Source organism: Bombina bombina, chromosome 3 (genome assembly GCF_027579735.1).
Source record: "Bombina bombina isolate aBomBom1 chromosome 3, aBomBom1.pri, whole genome shotgun sequence".
NCBI lineage: Eukaryota > Metazoa > Chordata > Amphibia > Anura > Bombinatoridae > Bombina > Bombina bombina.
The window spans coordinates 595,518,877-595,539,575 of NC_069501.1; the positions used below are offsets into that span (position 1 = coordinate 595,518,877).

A 20,699-nucleotide genomic window follows, 5' to 3' on the forward strand; every position below is an offset into this window, starting at 1 on the left:
AGAGAGCACAAAAGAGAGGGGGGAGAGAGCACAAAAGAGAGGGGGAGAGAGCACAAAAGAGAGGGGGAGAAAGAGCACAAAAGAGGGGGGGGAGAGCACAAAAGAGGGGGGGAGAGCACAAAAGAGAGGGGGGAGAAAGCACAAAAGAGAGGGGGAGTGAGCACAAAAAAGAGGGGGAGAGGGCACAAAAGATAAGGGGAGAGAGCACAAAAGAGGGGGAGAGAGCACAAAAGAGAGGGGGGAGCACAAAAGAGAGGGGGAGAGAGCACAAAAGAGAGGGGGAGAGAGCACAAAAGAAAGGGGGAGAGAGCACAAAAGAGAGGGGGGAGCACAAAAGAGAGGGGGGAGCACAAAAGAGAGGGGAGAGCACAAAAGAGAGGGGGGAGAGAGCGCAAAAGAGAGGGGAAGAGAGCGCAAAAGAGAGGGGGAGAGAGCGCAAAAGAGAGGGGGAGAGAGCGCAAAAGAAAGGGGGAGAGAGAGCAAAAGAGAGGGAGAGAGACAGCAAAAGAGAGGATAGAGAGAGCAAACGAGAGGAGAGAGAGCAAATGAGAGGGGGGAAGAAAGAGAGCAAAAGAGAAAAAGAGAGAGAGCAAAAGAGAGGGGGAAGAGAGAGAGCAAAAGAGAGGGGGAAGAGAGAGAGCAAAAGAGAGGGGGAGAGGGAGAGCAAAAGAGAGGGGGAGAGAGAAAGAGCAAAAGAGAGGGGGGAGAGAGAGAGAAAAAGAGAGGGGGGAGAGAGAGAGTAAAAGAGAGTGGAGAACAAGAGAGCAAAAGAGGGGAGAACGAGAGAGCAAAAGAGAGGGGGGATAGAGAGAGAGAAAGGGGTGGGACCGCTGTACTGCAAAAAAATGGCCCGTGTACAAGGGCTTTAGGACTAGTATATATATATATATATAAACAACCCCAATTCCCAAAAAGTTGGGACAGTTTGGAAAATGCAAAAAAATCAAACAAAGAGTCATTTGAAAATTCAATTCACCCTGTACTATATTGAAAACACATTAATAACACATTATTTGATGTTTTACTTAGTGAATTTAATGTATTTTTTGAAAATATACACTAATTTCAAATATGATGACTGCAACACACTCTAAAAACGTTGTGACAGGGGCAATTTAAGACTAAGGGGGTATAGTTATTATAGTGCGAGCGGACATGATACGATGTAGCGTATCATGTCTGCTGCACATCAATAAATGCCGACAGCATACGCTGTCAGCATTTATCATTGCACCAGCAGTTATTGTAAACTGCTGGTGCAATGCCTCCCCCTGCAGATTTGCGACCAATCGGCCGCTAGCAGGGGTGTCAATCAATCCGATCGTATTCGATCAGGTTGAATTCTGACCGCTGCCTCAGAGCAGGCAGACAAGTTATGGAACAGCGGTCTTTAGACAGCTGCTTCATAACTTCTGTTTCCGTGAGCCTTCAAGGGGCATCATGCTCCATACGGAGCTTGATACATCGGCCCCTAATAGCGATGTGACAAGTTGCAATAAGAAAGTGATGTGAAACAGGTGAGACAATCGTGTAATCATAGTAGCGTTTGCACACTGAAGACACCAGTTGGTTAATTTTTTTTATTGTTTAAAAAGATAGATAACACCTTTACTGCCCCTTCCCCAGCTTTGCATAACCAACATTGTTATGTTAATATACTTTATAACCTCTAAGTTTGCCTGCTTCTAAGCCTTGCAGGTTGACCCTTATCTCAGTATCTTTTATTCATTTTTTAAATCTTGTGCAACAGCCAGGCAGTGCTAGTTGATGTGTGACATATAGATAACATTGTGCTCATTCCCATGGACAATGATAATAGTTATACAAGACCCAGCACTGATTGGTCAAAAAGCACTGAGATAAGGGGCAGTCTGCATGGGCTTAGATTCAGGATTCATAGAAGTAAAAAGTGTATTATTTATGCAAAACTGAAGGATTATCAATCTTTTAAAACAATGACAATTTTAAAGTAGTCTGTCCCTTTAATGTACTAAGATATCATTCATAATGGTATGGGTCTGCAATACTACAGCTGCCAAAATGTTGCTGCCACTATAAAGTGGTGACTATATCGACTTGAGTGACATTGCTGATGGAGTACAGATTTTAGAAATCTGCAAATATCTTTGAATCTATTGGACGCCTGTGAAGACTGCAGTGTGTTTAAACCAGCCCTCAATAACACCAAGGGGATTCAACCTTTTTCTAAGCCTTGCCCATAAACTCTACTAGTCATTCAATCCCCATTACAAGGGCGGGGGTCACAAACGTGATGACAATAATTTTGCAACTAAATCTTTAGCATTAAGAAGCATTTGAGGGACTGCAAGATCAGTGTCTATGTGAGCAGTGACATTGTAGATGTTATGAATAACACAACTTTTTGGCCAGATACTCACATGATCTAATAAAACAATAGAATTGACAAACAAACATTCACAAATAAAAGTGAAGATTGAGGTTTAAAGTAACAGCACATAAAAAGCCAATTTCTTAAGAGTGACAAATGTATGTACTGTAATCTGTATATAATGTATCCTTGTTTCTGTCTGACTAGTGTTATGGTAGAAAGTGTCTCCAAGTAGAGGTGGAACCTTTGAAGACTTCAGGAGGTTTTTACCCTTGATTAAGACTCCATACTACTGTGAATATTAGTTTATCATGTGCTATCAATCTAAATACTCTTCCCTATTTCTCCATTAAAGTGATTGTCAATCCTAGCGTTTGTGAAATGCTAGGATTGACCATTGGAACAAATAAAGGGGACTCTAATTCATGAAGTATAAAATACTTTATGCTGAAAGCTCCTTTATTTGTTTCAAGCGTTCTCCGCACTGAGCAGCCCGCGGCAGAACGCTATTTCGCTGAGAGGTGCCATTTTCACCTCTTAGCCAATAGCCGTGCTAAGTGTTTTTTACATATCCAATTTAAAAATTAATATGGGACATTTTTTTGCTCAGATCTGGATAAATATATCTTAGAGTGGGGATCTTTTACAGAAATCAATCTGGCTAGAAAATATCTGAAGGGAACGAGTGGCTGCTTACTTGCACATTTGGATCCTCACAAAGCATTCTAATGCACATCCCTAGTAAATATATACATTGAGGTTCTTATTCTCCACTGTAATTTTTTTAATATTTGAAACTTTTTTACCTATGTTTATAGCGCTGGGGAATCTGTTGGCGCAATACAAATAAATTAAAATAATGTAAATAATAATTCACGTACCATCCTTATACCACTTAACACAGTCTTTATGCCTCTCAAGGTTGGCAGAGAGGGAACAGGATAAGACACATTTTTCCTTTTCTTTTGTAAATACTGGTTTCAAAATGCTGGTAAATTCCCCTTCATATGATGGTAACAAAGCTAGGAAATAAAAAAAACATAAGTATGTGGGCTTAATTCATTTGTTTGTGAAAACATTTTAAAAATATAACTGGAGGGAAAAAACAACAATATGTTAAATCAGATCACCACTTTCAGTAATGTAATAATGTAGTGTAATAATTTAAAACTGCATTATATAAAGGAACATTGTATTCAAATATATATATGTATATATATATATATATATATATATATATATTTATTTATATATATATTTAATTCATATGATTGACAAATCACTCAACAAATAAAAAATGATCATGTGACATAATCTGAGCCTATTGCAATATTTAGGAGGGTCCCATTCGTAAACATATACTGGACCTTCCACATCTTTGCCTCCCCCCTCTAAAGAATCATTAAGTGAAACGTGCATAAGGAGTGTCCTCAAGGGAGCGTTGCCTTCTTTTTACATATGCTTGCTTCCCCGTTTAATGCAGAATGACTTCTAAGTAGCATTTGGCCATTATTTTCTTTAAAGTATATGGAGTATGTGAATGTATCGATATTAGAAAGTTATTAAATTTAATCAGCTCTTTGAGGTTCCACCCATATTTTATAAATGAATATTTGACTTGATTTATGGACAGTACTTATAGGGTGGATACAGCAATATCCAATCAATTTATAATAAGTAAATATTTTTTCACTATTCCCTAGTACTTATTATCATATAAATAATCTTCCCTTCATTTACTCTGCATTCCCCAGTGTAGTACTTTTTATTTAACTGTGAGCGTTTGGTCCTGTCCAAATCTGGATCCTTTTTTTATATCCCCAATAAAAGTTATATTTGATTTTTGAAATGTTAAATTTCTCACCTAAATTAAAATCTTTGATTGTATCCAACAATATCTAAACTGTAAAAGAGGTCTCCTTCTCCAAGTATCCATTTAAATTTAGTATATCTAAGAAACTAGAACCTTACAATATACAAATATGTAGTTTAAAAATATTAGTTTCTGTGGTGTGTTTGGCTATTGTAATATCCTATTTTAATTTTGATAATAATGGATATCACTATTTGTTTGTTGTTTTAGTGTAAAGATAGTTGAATTGGTTATGAAACAATGTATATAGGTACACCACATATACTACAATAACATTTTTAAATAGCGTGCTGCCTTACTATTGACACAGTGTACTCATGTCACTGTTAGAAATAATAATGAAAGAGCAATCAATGGTAGTAAGAAGACGCTCTGCTGTAGTATACTCTACTGGTATATATAGAACAATTTGTTCTATTAGAAAGTGAACAGTTCTTTGATGGTAAAAAAACACAAATAGGGGGAAAGAGCCTTGTGATCAATGGTATCCTTGGACTCTCTGTATATCTTTCATGCGATGGTGAGAATCTTAACCGCCTCAATAATATAGAGAGTGGATGACAACGTCCCCCAGGTTCATGCAAAACAGAGAGCTCACATAACCCTATATGGGGCATGGAGTCTGTAGTGACGCTTAAGGTATTATGCTGCAGAGCATCTCAAAAGTTAAATAAAATAAAAGTTGTAATGTCAAATGATAAATATAAAAAAATAGGGTTATGTGAGCTATAAGTTTTTATATTATATATATATTACAAAGAGACACTTCTTTTGCACTACAACAGTCCTCCTACGGACACATGCTTGGAGTTCATTATTACTGTGTCTAAGCTTTTTATCTTACCTCATTATGGATTGAGGTTAACGAATGTAAGCACAATACCTCTTGTATATAATACATTTCCACTCTATTTTATACAGTATTACGCTATGTGTGTACCTCTCTTTTTTGCATGAACCTGGGGGACATTGTCATCCACTCTCTATATTATTGAGGTGGTTAAGATTCTCACCATCGCATGAAAGATATACAGAGAGTCCAAGGATACCATTGATCACAATGCTCTTTCCCCCTATAACTGAACAAGACGTGGATAAAGCATCCAGAAAATAGTACTCGGGAGGACAAGGAAAAAACCATCTTTACCCACACAGAGCAGACAGCTTACGTCATAAAGATTGAGGTCTCATCTGGTAAGCAGGAATTCTTACTTTTACAACTTTATCTGAAAACGACATTCACAACAAGAAACCAACAAAAACTGTGTTTGTTTACCATCAAAGAACTGTTCACTTTCTAATAGAACAAACTGTTCTATATATACCAGTAGAGTATACTATAGCAGAGCGCCTTCTTACTACCATTGATTGCTCTTTCTTTCTTTCTTTCTTTTATATATATATATATATATATATATATATATATATATATATATATGTTTTTAATAAAACTATTTAGCATTCCAATGTTCTTCACTTAGAAGAAAATGTTCTTTTTATTTTTAAATATTTCTTTCTATATATATCTCTGTGTATATATATATATATATATATATATATATATATATATATATATATATATATATACAGTGATCACTTTATTTCAACTATTCCTGGCATCTATCTGCATAGTGACTATCCGCATTTGCCGTAGAGAAGTTGTGACTACGGGCGGATTGGTGACGTCATCAGACACGGACGGAGGAGATGGAGCGCGGCATGGAGACCGCCACAGTTCAGCCCACGGTCTAGAAGCAAACCAACGAAAAAGGTCAGCCGCATGAGCAGCACTTTGGAGGGTAAGAGGAGGATACCTCCGACAACTTTTGTTGTTATTCAAAAGCACCTACCATAAAGTTTGGACTGCTATATTAAAGCGATTACAGTCTTTTTGCTTTTCGCCATTTGCTATTTGCTCTTTTTCTTGCTTGCTAGCTTGCTTGTTTGTATGCCCATTGGTATCCATTGACTGTAAGAGGGCGATTGCCTTTCCTCTCCACAAGCACCTCCTAATTGCCAGGATATAACAAAGTGACACTTTGAATTGAATTTTGTTCTCATTCCCTGTATTGTGAAGCTCTTTTGATTGAGTGTGATACCCTTCATGCAATTTGTTTTCATTATCATTAATCACTTCATTCATACTCTCAGCTTGACTTCACATAAGGGATTCCTACCTCCAACAAATTACCTCTATCTGCTCACCCCTAAGACTGTGCAATTCTTGTTCATTGGTCTGACTAGTTGGCTATTACATAGCCTTGCACAGAATAACATTACTAATATAGCACCATACACAGCGATACAAACATGGCACACCGCTTTTATTCCATGTTAACAGTGGCTACCCTGGAGGGGAATAGACCAAGCTTGGAGGAAACATTTGAAAATAAATCAAATTTGCTAGACATTGCAGATGTCTTTATGGCTATGGAAAATGCTCTCGTCAGGGAGTATAAACTATGGTGGGATAAACGGACTCTAGACAAATACACATCTCTAGGCATGATTCCTAGAGGCCTACGAATCAAAAAACTGCCTGCGTTTATCACTACAGATGAAAAGTTCATCACAGAATGGAATAGCATACTGACAGAATGCTCTTTGAGGCTTATGGCCCTTATCATCCAACACAAAGAAATCAAGCTAAAAGAGGCAAGAGATAATATTGAGAATATACAGAAAGATCTCAATACGTTCATGGAACACACTGATTATCCTAAGCTTGACAGCATCCTACAAGTGACTGTAGATAAGACCAAGAAAGAACTGGACATTATCAAATATAAAAAATATTCCAGAGATCTAGATGACTACAAAGTAAATAGGATCTACAATTGGAACCCTAAGAGGAACTCAAGAAAAAGGAAATCAGTTAATTACAACAAGTCTAAACAACTCAAAGAAGGAAAGAAGATGGATAAAAAGGTGTCATTTTCTGATACTGACCCTGAGTCCAACGAAGATGATGACCTTCAGGACTTTGTGGCCTTTATGTCCAGTGGACAATCCTCTGACGAAGAAGAAACATCAGCTGATAACATCACAACACAGCCACCCTCTCATCCCTCACCACCCCCTCAATCTGGCCCTGTAGCATCTAATACCCAGATTACTGACATATTAGAACCTAATAAAGCCATTCTGAAAAAAATTGATGCCCCTAAGCCACCCAGGGGCAACAAGTATAAAAAGGCTCAGTCAGTACAGGCAGCAGATGGAACCATGAGCCAACAGGTTTTTCAGCTGGCCCAGGGACCAGGAGAAGGAGGAGGAGGAAGAGGATCCACCAGACGGGGTCTACATCAAGACCAGTACCAACTGAGGAGGGGCAGACAGCCCAACAAATACAGGGATCCAACATCATAAATCTATCCAGTGTCCCCTTAACTAACCTAGAATTAGAGGTTTTGAGTCTAGGCCTTAATTTTGTTCCTACTCCTAAGTTTAATGTCTTTGATACCCTGATTGACATTAATAAATTTATACGTGGTCTCACTCTCAAAAAGTTTTACCAACTACACCCTACTATAGAGAAAGAGTTCCATATACCAGACACAAGTGCTAGGCATGATTATCTTAACCCAGCTGAAGCTAGGGACTTTCTAAATCTTCATCTGTTGGAAGTGGAAAATACAACAGATGAGGTAGCAATAGATAGCCACACTGGCTATAGGCCAAAATCTATCTTTTATCCCACGCAGTGCAGGGGCCAAGCATTAGAGAGCTTCCAAAAACGGATGGAGGAGGATCTCTTGAAATTGGAGAGGGAAACTCTGAAGTCTCAGAATAGGGAACATGAGAATCTCACCACACAACAAAGAAAGGCACTCAAACAACTACAAGACAGGGACAACATCATCATCAAGCAGTCTGATAAGGGGGGATCCATAGTTGTTCTGGACAAATCCTATTATATTAAGGAAGCAGAAAGGCAATTACTTGATAAAGAGGTTTATACAAGATTGCCTGGGGATCCAACACAACGCTTTGGGTCCCTCCTACTAGATTTGCTTGATGATGGAAAACACCAGGGGATCATTGACGACGAAACATTTGATTATTTAAATGTTCAGCATCCGATAGTACCGATATTCCATCACCTCCCCAAAGTACATAAATCTTTGGAGGAGGTGAAAGGACGCCCGATAGTTTCGGGAATAGGATCCCTCTTTGAGAATCTATCAAATTGGCTGGAATCCTTATTACAACCCCTTGTGTATGGATTGCCATCATACTTGAGGGATACTAAACATCTCTTGAGACTGATGCAAGAACACTCTTGGAATGACAAAATGGGATGGCTAACGATTGATGTGGTTGGCCTCTATTCGGCCATTCCACATGATAAAGGGATATTAGCCACAAGATACATGCTGGATAACTTCAGCAACTACAACACTGACCTTAAAGTATATATAGTGAGAGTGTTAGATTTTCTGTTAACTCATAACTATTTTGAGTTCTCAGGAAGCTTTTTTCTCCAACAGAGAGGGACAGCTATGGGTGCGAAATTCGCACCAGCCTATGCTAACATTTTCATGGGCTGGTGGGAATTGACGCACCTATACTCTGATCAGAACCCCTTCCTGTCATCAATCACTAGCTATAAACGCTATATTGATGACCTTCTAATTGTATGGTCTGGCACACAAGGAGATTTAGCAAACTTCTGTGAGTATATCAATGACAACACGGTGGGTTTAAGCTTTACCCACAGCTTTGATAAAGTCCAGGTACCATACTTGGATGTCATTCTGATAGGTAGGCCCTTGGAGAACAAAGTAAGCACCTCACTATATACTAAACCAATCACATCCAACACTTTCCTCCATGCTAGGAGCTGTCACCCTAGACATACAAGCTATGGGATTGCAAAAGGCCAATTTTTAAGATTAAGGCGCAATTGCTCAGAGCATGACAGCTTCTTACTAGAGAGTCACTCCCTTACCCAAAAATTTCTTGAGAGAGGGTACAATAAAAAGACCATAACTAGGGCCTTCAATGATGTTTTGCATCAAGATAGGTCTACTTTACTTAAAGAGAAACAAAAACAAAAGCCTTCTAGGAACAAACCTACTTTTGTAACCACGTACAGCTCCCAATATTACCAGGTCTGCAAAATTTTGCGGAGGAATCTTCCGATTCTGTTAGCTGATGACATCTTAAAAGATGAGATTAGGGAGGGTTGCTTTTGTGTCCCAAAGCGGAACATAACAATTGGGAACCGAGTTTCCCCCTTCTTACTCAAAAAGCAAAAACCGACAAGCAGCTGGTTATCTCAAAAAGGGCATTACAAATGTGGGAACAGCACTTGCAAAGCTTGTGGCTATGTGAGTGTCAACAGGACATTCCAATCTACAGTCACGCAAAAGGTATACACACATTCCTACTGTACAAACTGCCGAACGACATATATTATCTATATGATTACATGCTTGGCATGTGATAAGCAGTACGTAGGTTGTACCTCCCGAGAGGCGAGAGAGAGGATACGAGCCCATCTCAATGAAATTGAGCGGGGTATCCTAACCACAGGAGCAGCCAAGCACTTCATAGAGGTACATCACAGAGATGTCAGGAATTTTACATGGTTAATTATAGATCATATTCCAAAGAAGCCACGGGGAGGTGATAGATCAAGGGACCTCCTTAGAAAGGAGGCCTTTTGGATCTTCACACTGGGAACCAGACAACCCCTAGGTCTCAATATAGAAACAGATCTTATTAACCATTGGCAATCCTAGAGCGATTTCCCACTAATCCAAGCCTGGGATACATTAGCATTTATCAATACCTGAAAAAGATATTGTTACTGCTATATCCTATTATATATACATCCTTTAACAAATTGGATTTATGGATATCATTACCAAGCAACTCCTGAATAGCTCAAGTGATCAATTATGATCCAATGGACATTCAGTTTGAGGTCCACTGGTATTATTATACCACAGGGAGATATTAAGGACTAGGGAAACCCAACATCCTATATCTTGGCGCCTTGAGTATAGTATTTTTACCACAAATAAGTTATCATATTGAAAATATCACTTATGTGAATCATTCACTAAAATAAAATAATTACTAGAAGTGCCATTATTAGGCCGTTTGATACTGTTATAATAGAAGCAGAATTAATCAAGTATTACCATATATAACTTTGTTTATATGGCGTAAATCTTAAGATTAAGTTCTTTTTCAGTATCCAGCAATAGGCATTTGACACTGAGTACATGCAATAGTACATGGGTACCCATGGGACGTGCAAGCAATTATTGCACGTCTCATGAGCACATATGTGGGTTATATGCCACTCAAACGAGATTGGCTATTAGATAACTAGCTTAAGCAGGATCAATACCAAAAATTATAAAATACAAACGTTTAGTGCTCTATAGCTCTGAACTTAATCTATACTCGCACCAATCTAATTACAAATGTATCATTACAAGGGTCTCCCCAAAGCTGTAGTTATTTGACATGCTGTGTGCTGCTCAACAACACCATTGTTGTTGTTTTTTCCTCTCTGTAGTTTTTAATTAATTAATTAACTAATTGATTAATCTATTACTTTTTTCTCCTTTGGAGGAGACATCATTAAGTTTCTAACTACTCTTAAGGAGATATTACCAAGAGTGGATATGAATGCAGCACATAACACATTTAATAGCTTGCTTTCAAGTTAATCACACATCTCCCTATACCTCCCCCATTCAAAAGTACACACCTGTTACATGATTAGGGCTACATCACAACCAATAATAAGTTAGGTTAGCCTATTTAAAGCTGCATGTCAGTAGTGGGCATTATGCAGTCTATGAATAAGGCTCTATAGGAGCTGAAACTCGTAAGACATAGCCCACTATCTGTGCACCTAACAGCCCTTATCCATCTGGCCATGTTACCTCCTATGCCTACAAGTTACTATTTTACAAGCTAATTCTTCATAGTTACCTGCAGAGCCGCTGTGTGCAAGCTTTTACATGTTATATTCTTCAATAAAGGAACCTGTTTTGAGAAATCTGTCCGGACACCTGTGTGTTTTTATATATATATATATATATATATATATATATATATATATATAAATATATATATATAGAAGGTATGATAAGTGCACTCCCACAAACTATAGACAAATGCCAGGGTGCTAAGAAGCAAGCAAATAGTAGGTGTAGAACAAAGCACTCACTGGTCTTGAAGAGTGTCCAAACTTAGTTTATTTTCAGTGACGTTTTGGGGTATTCACCTCTTCATCAGACCAACAATAGTGAACAGTGTAACAAACAATTTAAGGGTTAGACCCCTCTCACTGACAGAAAAACCGCCAAAGCGTTACCATGACATGAAAATACCAAAGTCGGGTAGTAAGATACCCTATGTAGATGCCCATAGGGTATCTTACTACCCGACTTTGGAATTTTCTGCATATTATTTACTGCATTATTTTACTATTGTATATTGGTATTTATACCGGACTTGTGCTTATACTGAACTACCTTATGAGGCAAATGGGAAAGTCACCTGTATCACCCATTGCATTACAATAAGGAAAAGTGCTTTTTATGCTGCTTATCATACCTCACAGTGTTTGAGGACATTACATGTGAGTTCAATGATTGCTTATTTTTATCTCTGATCATATAATAAAACAGTATTACACTATATATGATTTTTTGTTTTCTTGGGTACATCTGCCGATGAGAAAGTGCATACCAAGATTGCATACTCCAAGAGGTGACGGGCACATCCACACACACATCCTGTGAGATATTCATTGGAAGCAAGAAAAAGGGAAAAAGATCTCTACATACTCCAAGGGGTGGATGAAAGTCTAGAAGCATACCTGGGCATTCCGGACCAACCAATTTCAAGGAACTGAATATCCCTTCCAGTGCGGCAACTTACCTCATATGATTGAGGTAAATTCTGGTAAAGGAAATCACTGCATTTAAAGCTCACTATATGGATCTTCTTTGATATTTTCATACATTTTTAAGAAACTTTGATCCTCAACTTTCAGACTCTACTGATATTGTACTAACATACATATCAACCTCACATTACTCTGTTTATATAAGGATTTGTGAGCGCTGTTATTTCCTTGTACAATCATATATATATATATATATATATATATATATATATATATACAGGGAGTGCAGAATTATTAGGCAAATGAGTATTTTGACCACATCATCCTCTTTATGCATGTTGTCTTACTCCAAGCTGTATAGGCTCGAAAGCCTACTACCAATTAAGCATATTAGGTGATGTGCATCTCTGTAATGAGAAGGGGTGTGGTCTAATGACATCAACACCCTATATCAGGTGTGCATAATTATTAGGCAACTTCCTTTCCTTTGGCAAAATGGGTCAAAAGAAGGACTTGACAGGCTCAGAAAAGTCAAAAATAGTGAGATATCTTGCAGAGGGATGCAGCACTCTTAAAATTGCAAAGCTTCTGAAGCGTGATCATCGAACAATCAAGCGTTTCATTCAAAATAGTCAACAGGGTCGCAAGAAGCGTGTGGAAAAACCAAGGCGCAAAATAACTGCCCATGAACTGAGAAAACTCAAGCGTGCAGCTGCCAAGATGCCACTTGCCACCAGTTTGGCCATATTTCAGAGCTGCAACATCACTGGAGTGCCCAAAAGCACAAGGTGTGCAATACTCAGAGACATGGCCAAGGTAAGAAAGGCTGAAAGACGACCACCACTGAACAAGACACACAAGCTGAAACGTCAAGACTGGGCCAAGAAATATCTCAAGACTGATTTTTCTAAGGTTTTATGGACTGATGAAATGAGAGTGAGTCTTGATGGGCCAGATGGATGGGCCCGTGGCTGGATTGGTAAAGGGCAGAGAGCTTCAGTCCGACACAGACGCCAGCAAGGTGGAGGTGGAGTACTGGTTTGGGCTGGTATCATCAAAGATGGGCTTGTGGGGCCTTTTCGGGTTGAGGATGGAGTCAAGCTCAACTCCCAGTCCTACTGCCAGTTTCTGGAAGACACCTTCTTCAAGCAGTGGTACAGGAAGAAGTCTGCATCCTTCAAGAAAAACATGATTTTCATGCAGGACAATGCTCCATCACACGCGTCCAAGTACTCCACAGCGTGGCTGGCAAGAAAGGGTATAAAAGAAGAAAATCTAATGACATTGCCTCCTTGTTCACCTGATCTGAACCCCATTGAGAACCTGTGGTCCATCATCAAATGTGAGATTTACAAGGAGGGAAAACAGTACACCTCTCTGAACAGTGTCTGGGAGGCTGTGGTTGCTGCTGCACGCAATGTTGATGGTGAACAGATCAAAACACTGACAGAATCCATGGATGGCAGGCTTTTGAGTGTCCTTGCAAAGAAAGGTGGCTATATTGGTCACTGATTTGTTTTTGTTTTGTTTTTGAATGTCGAAATGTATATTTGTGAATGTTGAGATGTTATATTGGTTTCACTGGTAAAAATAAATAATTGAAATGGGTATATATTTGTTTTTTGTTAAGTTGCCTAATAATTATGCACAGTAATAGTCACCTGCACACACAGATATCCCCCTAAAATAGCTAAAACTAAAAACAAACTAAAAACTACTTCCAAAAATATTCAGCTTTGATATTAATGAGTTTTTTGGGTTCATTGAGAACATGGTTGTTGTTCAATAATACAATTAATCCTCAAAAATACAACTTGCCTAATAATTCTGCACTCCCTGTATATACATATCTATATATATATATATCTATCTTTACCTGTATATATTCATATATATACAGTATATATAAATATATATATATATATATATATATATATATATATATATATTGCAAAGAAATCATATATATATATAATATATATATATATATATATATATATATATATATATATTAAAATAAAAATAAAATTTTCTTCTATATGAAGAACATTGGAATTTTAAATATTCATAAATACCTTCGGCTTTAGTGCAGTTGGTTTAACGCAGTGTCGGGATAGCGTGTGATCGATAAGTGTGTGTTTGGTTTTATTGTCTAGGCAATTTTTTTCGCTTTATTGCCACCCTGGAAAAATGTCTACATACGCTCATGTACATCAGTATTTCCTATCAATGCTGATTTGTACTTCCTACTAATGCTCATATGCAGCTCCATCATGTTAGTGAGGGAACATCCGTAAGTACAGTGTCCCTTTAATGACCATTCTGTTTTAGGGAGTTGCAGTGTGACAATGTAGTATAATCTGGTTGTTGTATATAAGGCTATAGAAAATTCTAGGCCTGTACATTCAGAGATTTCAGATGTCTCTGAATACAGAAAAAGGCGGCCGCTCGCGGCATTCAGCTCTTTTTGGAGACGTATTTCTTCTTGTAAAAGCGCAACACACTAATATCTGGATTTGCACAGGTCTTGGTGTGTTGCATTTTCACTAGAATTAATCCAGCTCCTAAAAGAGCTGAATGCCGCGAGCGGCCATCTTCTTCCTCATTCGGCGGAATCCGAAACCACTGAATGCAAAGGCCTAGAAAATTAGCTGAATTATTATATTGTATTTTTAAAGCATTAATAGGTTATGTTGCATGAACCTTTTCAACTCATGCTGGTTACATTATCTACAATTTTCTGTTATAACCATTTTAAGCAGTAATTGCATAAGGCAATATACAGTATAACTATAATGAAGGACACAGTGCAAACAATGTGAATTATAATGTATACTTTTATTTATTAAAATAATAATAATTACATCATATCAGTTATGTAGTGTCAATGTGATCAGGGAAATAGTATACATTTATACATTTAGTTATTTCCCATATAGTAAACTATTTAAAACTGACACAGACATGCTTGTTGGTGTGCTTGCATGATTAACCAGTATTTATATACAACTGAAATTATAAAAAGATTATCAGACCAGACCTGCTAATTATCAATATTCTCATTCACCATTCATTGTAAAGACAGTTTAGTTCTGAGAGCTAAAATACATAGTCAACACAGATTATTGTATTATGAAATCTTACCAGGATATGACACCGAATCCCATCCAGATTTTAATCCTTTGTATTCTAAAAAAAAAGTATAACATATTTTTGTATTAACCAATGTACTGTTAAAGGTATATGGATTTTTTCTTTCATGATTCAAATAGAGCATACAATTTTAAAGGGACACCAAACCCACTTTTTTTCCCCATGAATCAGATAGAGCATACAATTTTAAAAGGACACCGAACCCACTTTTTTTTTCTCCATGAATCAGATAGAGCATACAATTTTAATGAAGTTTACAATTTACTTCTAATTTCAAATTTGCTTTGTTCTTATGTTATTATTTAATAAAGAGATATCTAGATAGGCAGTATGCACATCTGGAGCATTGCATAGCAGGAAAAAGTACTGCCATCTACTGTTCTTGCAAACCTACTACTACTATATATTGCTGCAGACATGTGCACGCTCCTGAGCTTACCATCCTGCTTTTAAATCAAGGATACCAAGAAAATAAAGACAATTTTATACTAGAAATAAATTAGAAAGTTGATTAACCCCTTAGTGACCAGACCACTTTTCCATTTGTTGACCGTTTTGGACCAAGGCTATTTTTAACATTTCTGCGGTGTTTGTGTTTAACTGTAATTTTCCTCTTATTCATTTACTGTACCCACACATATTATATACTGTTTTTCTCGCCATTAAATGGACTTTCTAAAGATACCATTATTTTCATCATATCTTATAATTTACTAAATTTTTTTTTATAAAATATGATGAAAAAATGGAAACAAAATGAGTTTAGAAATACCTAGTCCTAGATTACGAGTTTTGCGTTAGAGGCTATGCGGTGCTAACTAGCAGTTTTGTCTCACCGCTCACTTACCTGCAGCGCTGGTATTACGAGTTTTCAGAAACCCGGCGTTAAAAGACAAGAAGTGAGCGTTGAGCAAAATTTTGGTCCTTACCGCACTCCAATACCAGAGGTGCTTAAGTCAGCGGTGAGCTGGTTGTACGTGCTCATGCACGATTTCCCCATAGGAATGAACGGGAAGAGTCGGCTGAGAAAATGTCTAACACGTGCAAAAACGCAGCGTAAAACTCAGTAACGCAACCCCATTGATTCCTATGGGTAAATAAAATTTATGTCTACACCTAACACCCTAACATGAACCCCGAGTCTAAACACCCCTAATCTTATACTTATTAACCCCTAATCTGCCGCCCCGACATCGCCGACACCTACATTATACTTATTAACCCCTAATCTGCCGCTCCGGACACCGCCGCCACCTACAATATATGTATTAACCCCTAATCTGCTGCCCCCAACATCCCTGACACCTACATACTATTTATTAACCCCTAATCTGCCGCCCCCAATGTCGCCGCAACCTACCTACACTTATTAACCCCTAACCTGCCGCCCCCAACGTCGCCGCCACTATAATAAACATATTAACCCCTAAACCGCCACACTCCCGCCTCGTAAACATTAGTTAAATATAATTAACCCCTAATCTGCCGTCCCTAACATCGCCGCCACCTACCTACATTTATTAACCCCTAATCTGCCGCCCCAACGTCGCCGCCACTATACTAAATGTATTAACCCCTAAATCTAGGTCTAACCCTAACCCTAGCACCGCCTAACTTAAATATAATTTAAATAAGTCTAAATAAAATTACTATCATTAACTAAATTATTCCTATTTAAAACTAAATACATACCTATAAAATAAACCCTAAGATAGCTACAATATAACTAATAGTTACATTGTAGCTAGCTTAGGGTTTATTTTTATTTTACAGGCAAGTTTGTATTTATTTTAACTAGGTAGAATAGTTATTAAATAGTTATTAACTATTTAATAACTACCTAGCTAAAATAAATACAAAAGTACCTGTAAAATAAAACCTAACCTAAGTTACACTAACACCTAACACTACACTACAATTAAATACATTTACTAAATTAAATACAATTACCTAAATTAAATTAGCTAAAGTACAAAACCCCCCACTAAATTACAGAAAATAATAAACAAATTACAGATATTGAAACTAATTACACCTAATAGCCCTATCAAAATACAAAAGCTCTCCCAAAATAAAAAAAAACCCTAGCCTAAACTAAACTACCAATAGCCCTTAAAAGGGCCTTTTGCAGGGCATTGTCCCAAAGTAATCAGCTCTTTTACCTGTAAAAAAAAAAATACAAACAACCCTCCCAACAGTAAAACCCACCACCCACACAATCATCCCCCCAAATAAAATACTATCTAAAAAAACCTAATCTCCCCATTGCCCTGAAAAGGGCATTTGGATGGGCATTGCCCTTAAAAGGGCAGTTAGCTCTTTTGCGGCCCAAACCCTAATCTAAAAATAAATCCCACCCAATGCACCCTTAAAAAAACCTAACACTAACCCCCTGAAGATCGACTTACCGGGAGAAGTCTTCATCCAAGCCGTGCCGAAGTCCTCAACGAAGCTTCATTGAGGACTTCGGCCCGGCTTGGATGAAGACTTCTCCCGGGAAGTCGATCTTCAGGGGGTTAGTGTTAGGTTTTTTTTAAGGGTATATTGGGTGGATTTTATTTTTAGGTTAGGGACTTTGGGCCTGCAAAAGAGCTAACTGCCCTTTTAAGGGCAATGACCATCCAAATGCCCTTTTCAGGGCAATGGGGAGCTTAGGTTTTTTTAGATAGTATTTTATTTGGGGGGTTGGTTATGTGAGTGGTGGGTTTTACTGTTGGGGGGGTTGGTTGTATTTTTTTTCCAGGTAATAGAGCTGATTGCTTTGGGGCAATGCCCCGCAAAAGGCCCTTTTAAGTGCTATTGGTAGTTTAGTTTAGGCTAGGGTTTTTTTATTTTGGGGGGGGGTTATTTTGATAGGGCTATTAGATTAGGTGTAATTAGTTTAAATATCTTGTAATTTGTTTATTATTTTCTGTAATTTAGTTGGGGGGGGGTTGTACTTTAGCTAATTTAATTGATTTAAATGTTGTTAATTTAGTTAATTTATTTAATTATAGTGTAGTGTTAGGTGTTAGTGTAACTTAGGTTAGGTTTTATTTTACAGGTACTTTTGTATTTATTTTAGCTAGGTAGTTATTAACCCTTTAAGGACACAGCTTTCAGTTTGCTCAATTGTTTTATGACGGAAAAATTCAGTCATATGTCCTTAAGAGGATAAATAGTTAATAACTATTTAATAACTATTCTACCTAGTTAAAATAAATACAAACTTGCCTGTAAAATAAAAATAAACCCTAAGCTAGCTACAATGTAACTATTAGTTATATTGTAGCTAACTTAGGGTTTATTTTATAGGTAAGTATTTAGTTTTAAATAGGAATAATTTAGTTAATGATAGGAATATTTAGTTAGATTTATTTAAATTATATTTAAGTTAGGGGGTGTTAGGGCTAGGGTTAGACTTAGGTTTAGGGGTTAATAACTTTAATATAGTGATGGTGACGTTGGGGCGGCAGATTAGGGGTTATTAAATGTAGATAGGTGGCGGCGATGTTAGGGATAGCAGATTAGGGGTTAATAATATTTAACTAATGTTTGTGAGGCGGGAGTGCGGCGGTTTAGGGGTTAATATGTTTATTATAGTGGCGGCAAAGTAGGGGGCGGCAGATTAGGGATTAATAAGTGTAGGTAGGTTGCTGCCACATTGGGGCGGCAGAATAGGGGTTAATAAATATAATATAGGTGTCGGCGATGTTGGGGGCAGCAGATTAGGGGTTCATAAATGTAATGTAGGTGGCGGCGGTGTCCGGAGCGGCAGATTAGGGTTTAAAATTTTTATTATAGTGTTTGCGATGCGGGAGGGCCTCGATTTAGGGGTTAATAGGTAGTTTATGGGTGTTAGTGTACTTTTTAGCACTTTAGTTATGAGTTTTATGTTACGGCGTTGTACCATAAAACTCTTAACTACTGACTTTTAAATGCGTTAGGACTCTTGGAGGTAGAGGGTGTACCGCTGACTTTTTGGCCTCCCAGGACAGACTCGTAATACCGGTGCTATGGAAGTCCCATAGAAAAAAAACTTTACGAAGTTTGCGTAAGTCGTTTTGCGGTAAGGCCAAAGAAGTGTGCAGTGACCCTAATCCTTCAAGACTTGTAATACCAGCGGGCGTAAAAAAGCAGCGTTAGGACCTCTTAATGCTGCTTTTTTACCCTAATGCACAACTCGTAATCTAGCCGCTAATGTTTACATGTTCTTTGCTTTTTTTGCAAGTTATAGGGCAAAAAGTACAAGTAGCACTTTGCTATTTTCAAACCATTTTTTTTTCAAAATTAGCGATAGTTATATTGTAACACTGATATCTGTCAGGAATCCCTGAATATCCCTTCACATGTATATATTTTTTAAAAGAAGACAACCTAAGGTATTAAACTTGGGGTATTTTGACTCTTTTTATGCAACCATTTTACCACCAATCTATGCTAAATTTTGAAAAAAAAAAAAAATAATTGTGATTTTTTGACAAAATAGCAATTTAAGAATACATTTACTGAGAATGTTAAGGGTTACTGCCGAATAACACCCCGGTATGTGTTCAGCAACATCTCCTGAGTACAGTGATAGCACCTATGAATAGGTTTGTTGGGTTCTCTGGGGACTAAAAGGCCTTATTTTTAGGGGGCGCTTTCCAGTTTTCCAACTTGACATTTTCATATCTGTCATTACACATGCACCCATGTCCTATTTGGGAGATTTCTGAAGCCGGCCAATGTAATTTACCCCCATCAAACCATATATTTTTGAAAAGTAGACATCCTAGGGTATTAGAAATGCTGGTAGTTTAACACTTTCCATGCACTAATTCAACCACAAGTCTTTGTCAAACTTTTGGGTAGTCATTGTTTTGTGTTATTTTTCACACACATTGTACTTTAGGCATGGATTCTCAGTTCCTGTTATGTGTTACTGAAAAAAAAACACCTCAATATGTTTTCAAAAACATCTCCTGAGTACAATGATATCACCCATGAATAGGTTTGCCAGGTTCTCAGGGGGCTAAAAGGCCTTATTTTTAGGGGGCGCATTCCAGTTTTCCAACTTGAAATTTTCACATCTGTCATCATGCACCCATGTCCTATTTGGGACATTTCTGAAGCTGGCCAATGTAATTTACCCCATCAAACCATATATTTTTTAAAAGCAGACACCTAGGGTATTTGAAATGCTCTTATTTTAGCACATTTAATGCACTAATTCAACCACCAGTCTTTGTCAAACTTTTGGTTAGTCATTTTTTGTGTTATTTTTCACACACATTGTACTTTAGGCATGGATTCTCAGTTCCTGTTATGTGTTACTGACAAAAACACCTCACTATGTGTTCAACAACATCTCCTAAGTACAATGATACCACTCATGAATAGGTTTGTCAGATTCTTAGGGGGCTAAAAGGCCTTATTTTTAGGGGCGCATTCCATTTTTCCAACTTGGAATTTTCACATCTGTC

The 20,699-nt window shown here is 37.6% G+C and overlaps 1 protein-coding gene across 1 annotated transcript in view; it reads right to left on the reverse strand.

Annotated features, from left to right (window-relative positions):
* Positions 1 to 20,699, reverse strand: part of MYOM3 (myomesin 3) — a 209,580-nt gene that overhangs the window by 99,664 nt on the left and 89,217 nt on the right. Inside the window, exons 7-8 of the mRNA XM_053707175.1 lie at positions 15,247 to 15,291; positions 3,232 to 3,372 (exon numbers count right to left, since the gene is read on the reverse strand). Coding sequence (XP_053563150.1) covers positions 3,232 to 3,372; positions 15,247 to 15,291 — 186 coding nt within the window. The remainder of the gene's footprint in view (positions 1 to 3,231; positions 3,373 to 15,246; positions 15,292 to 20,699) is intronic.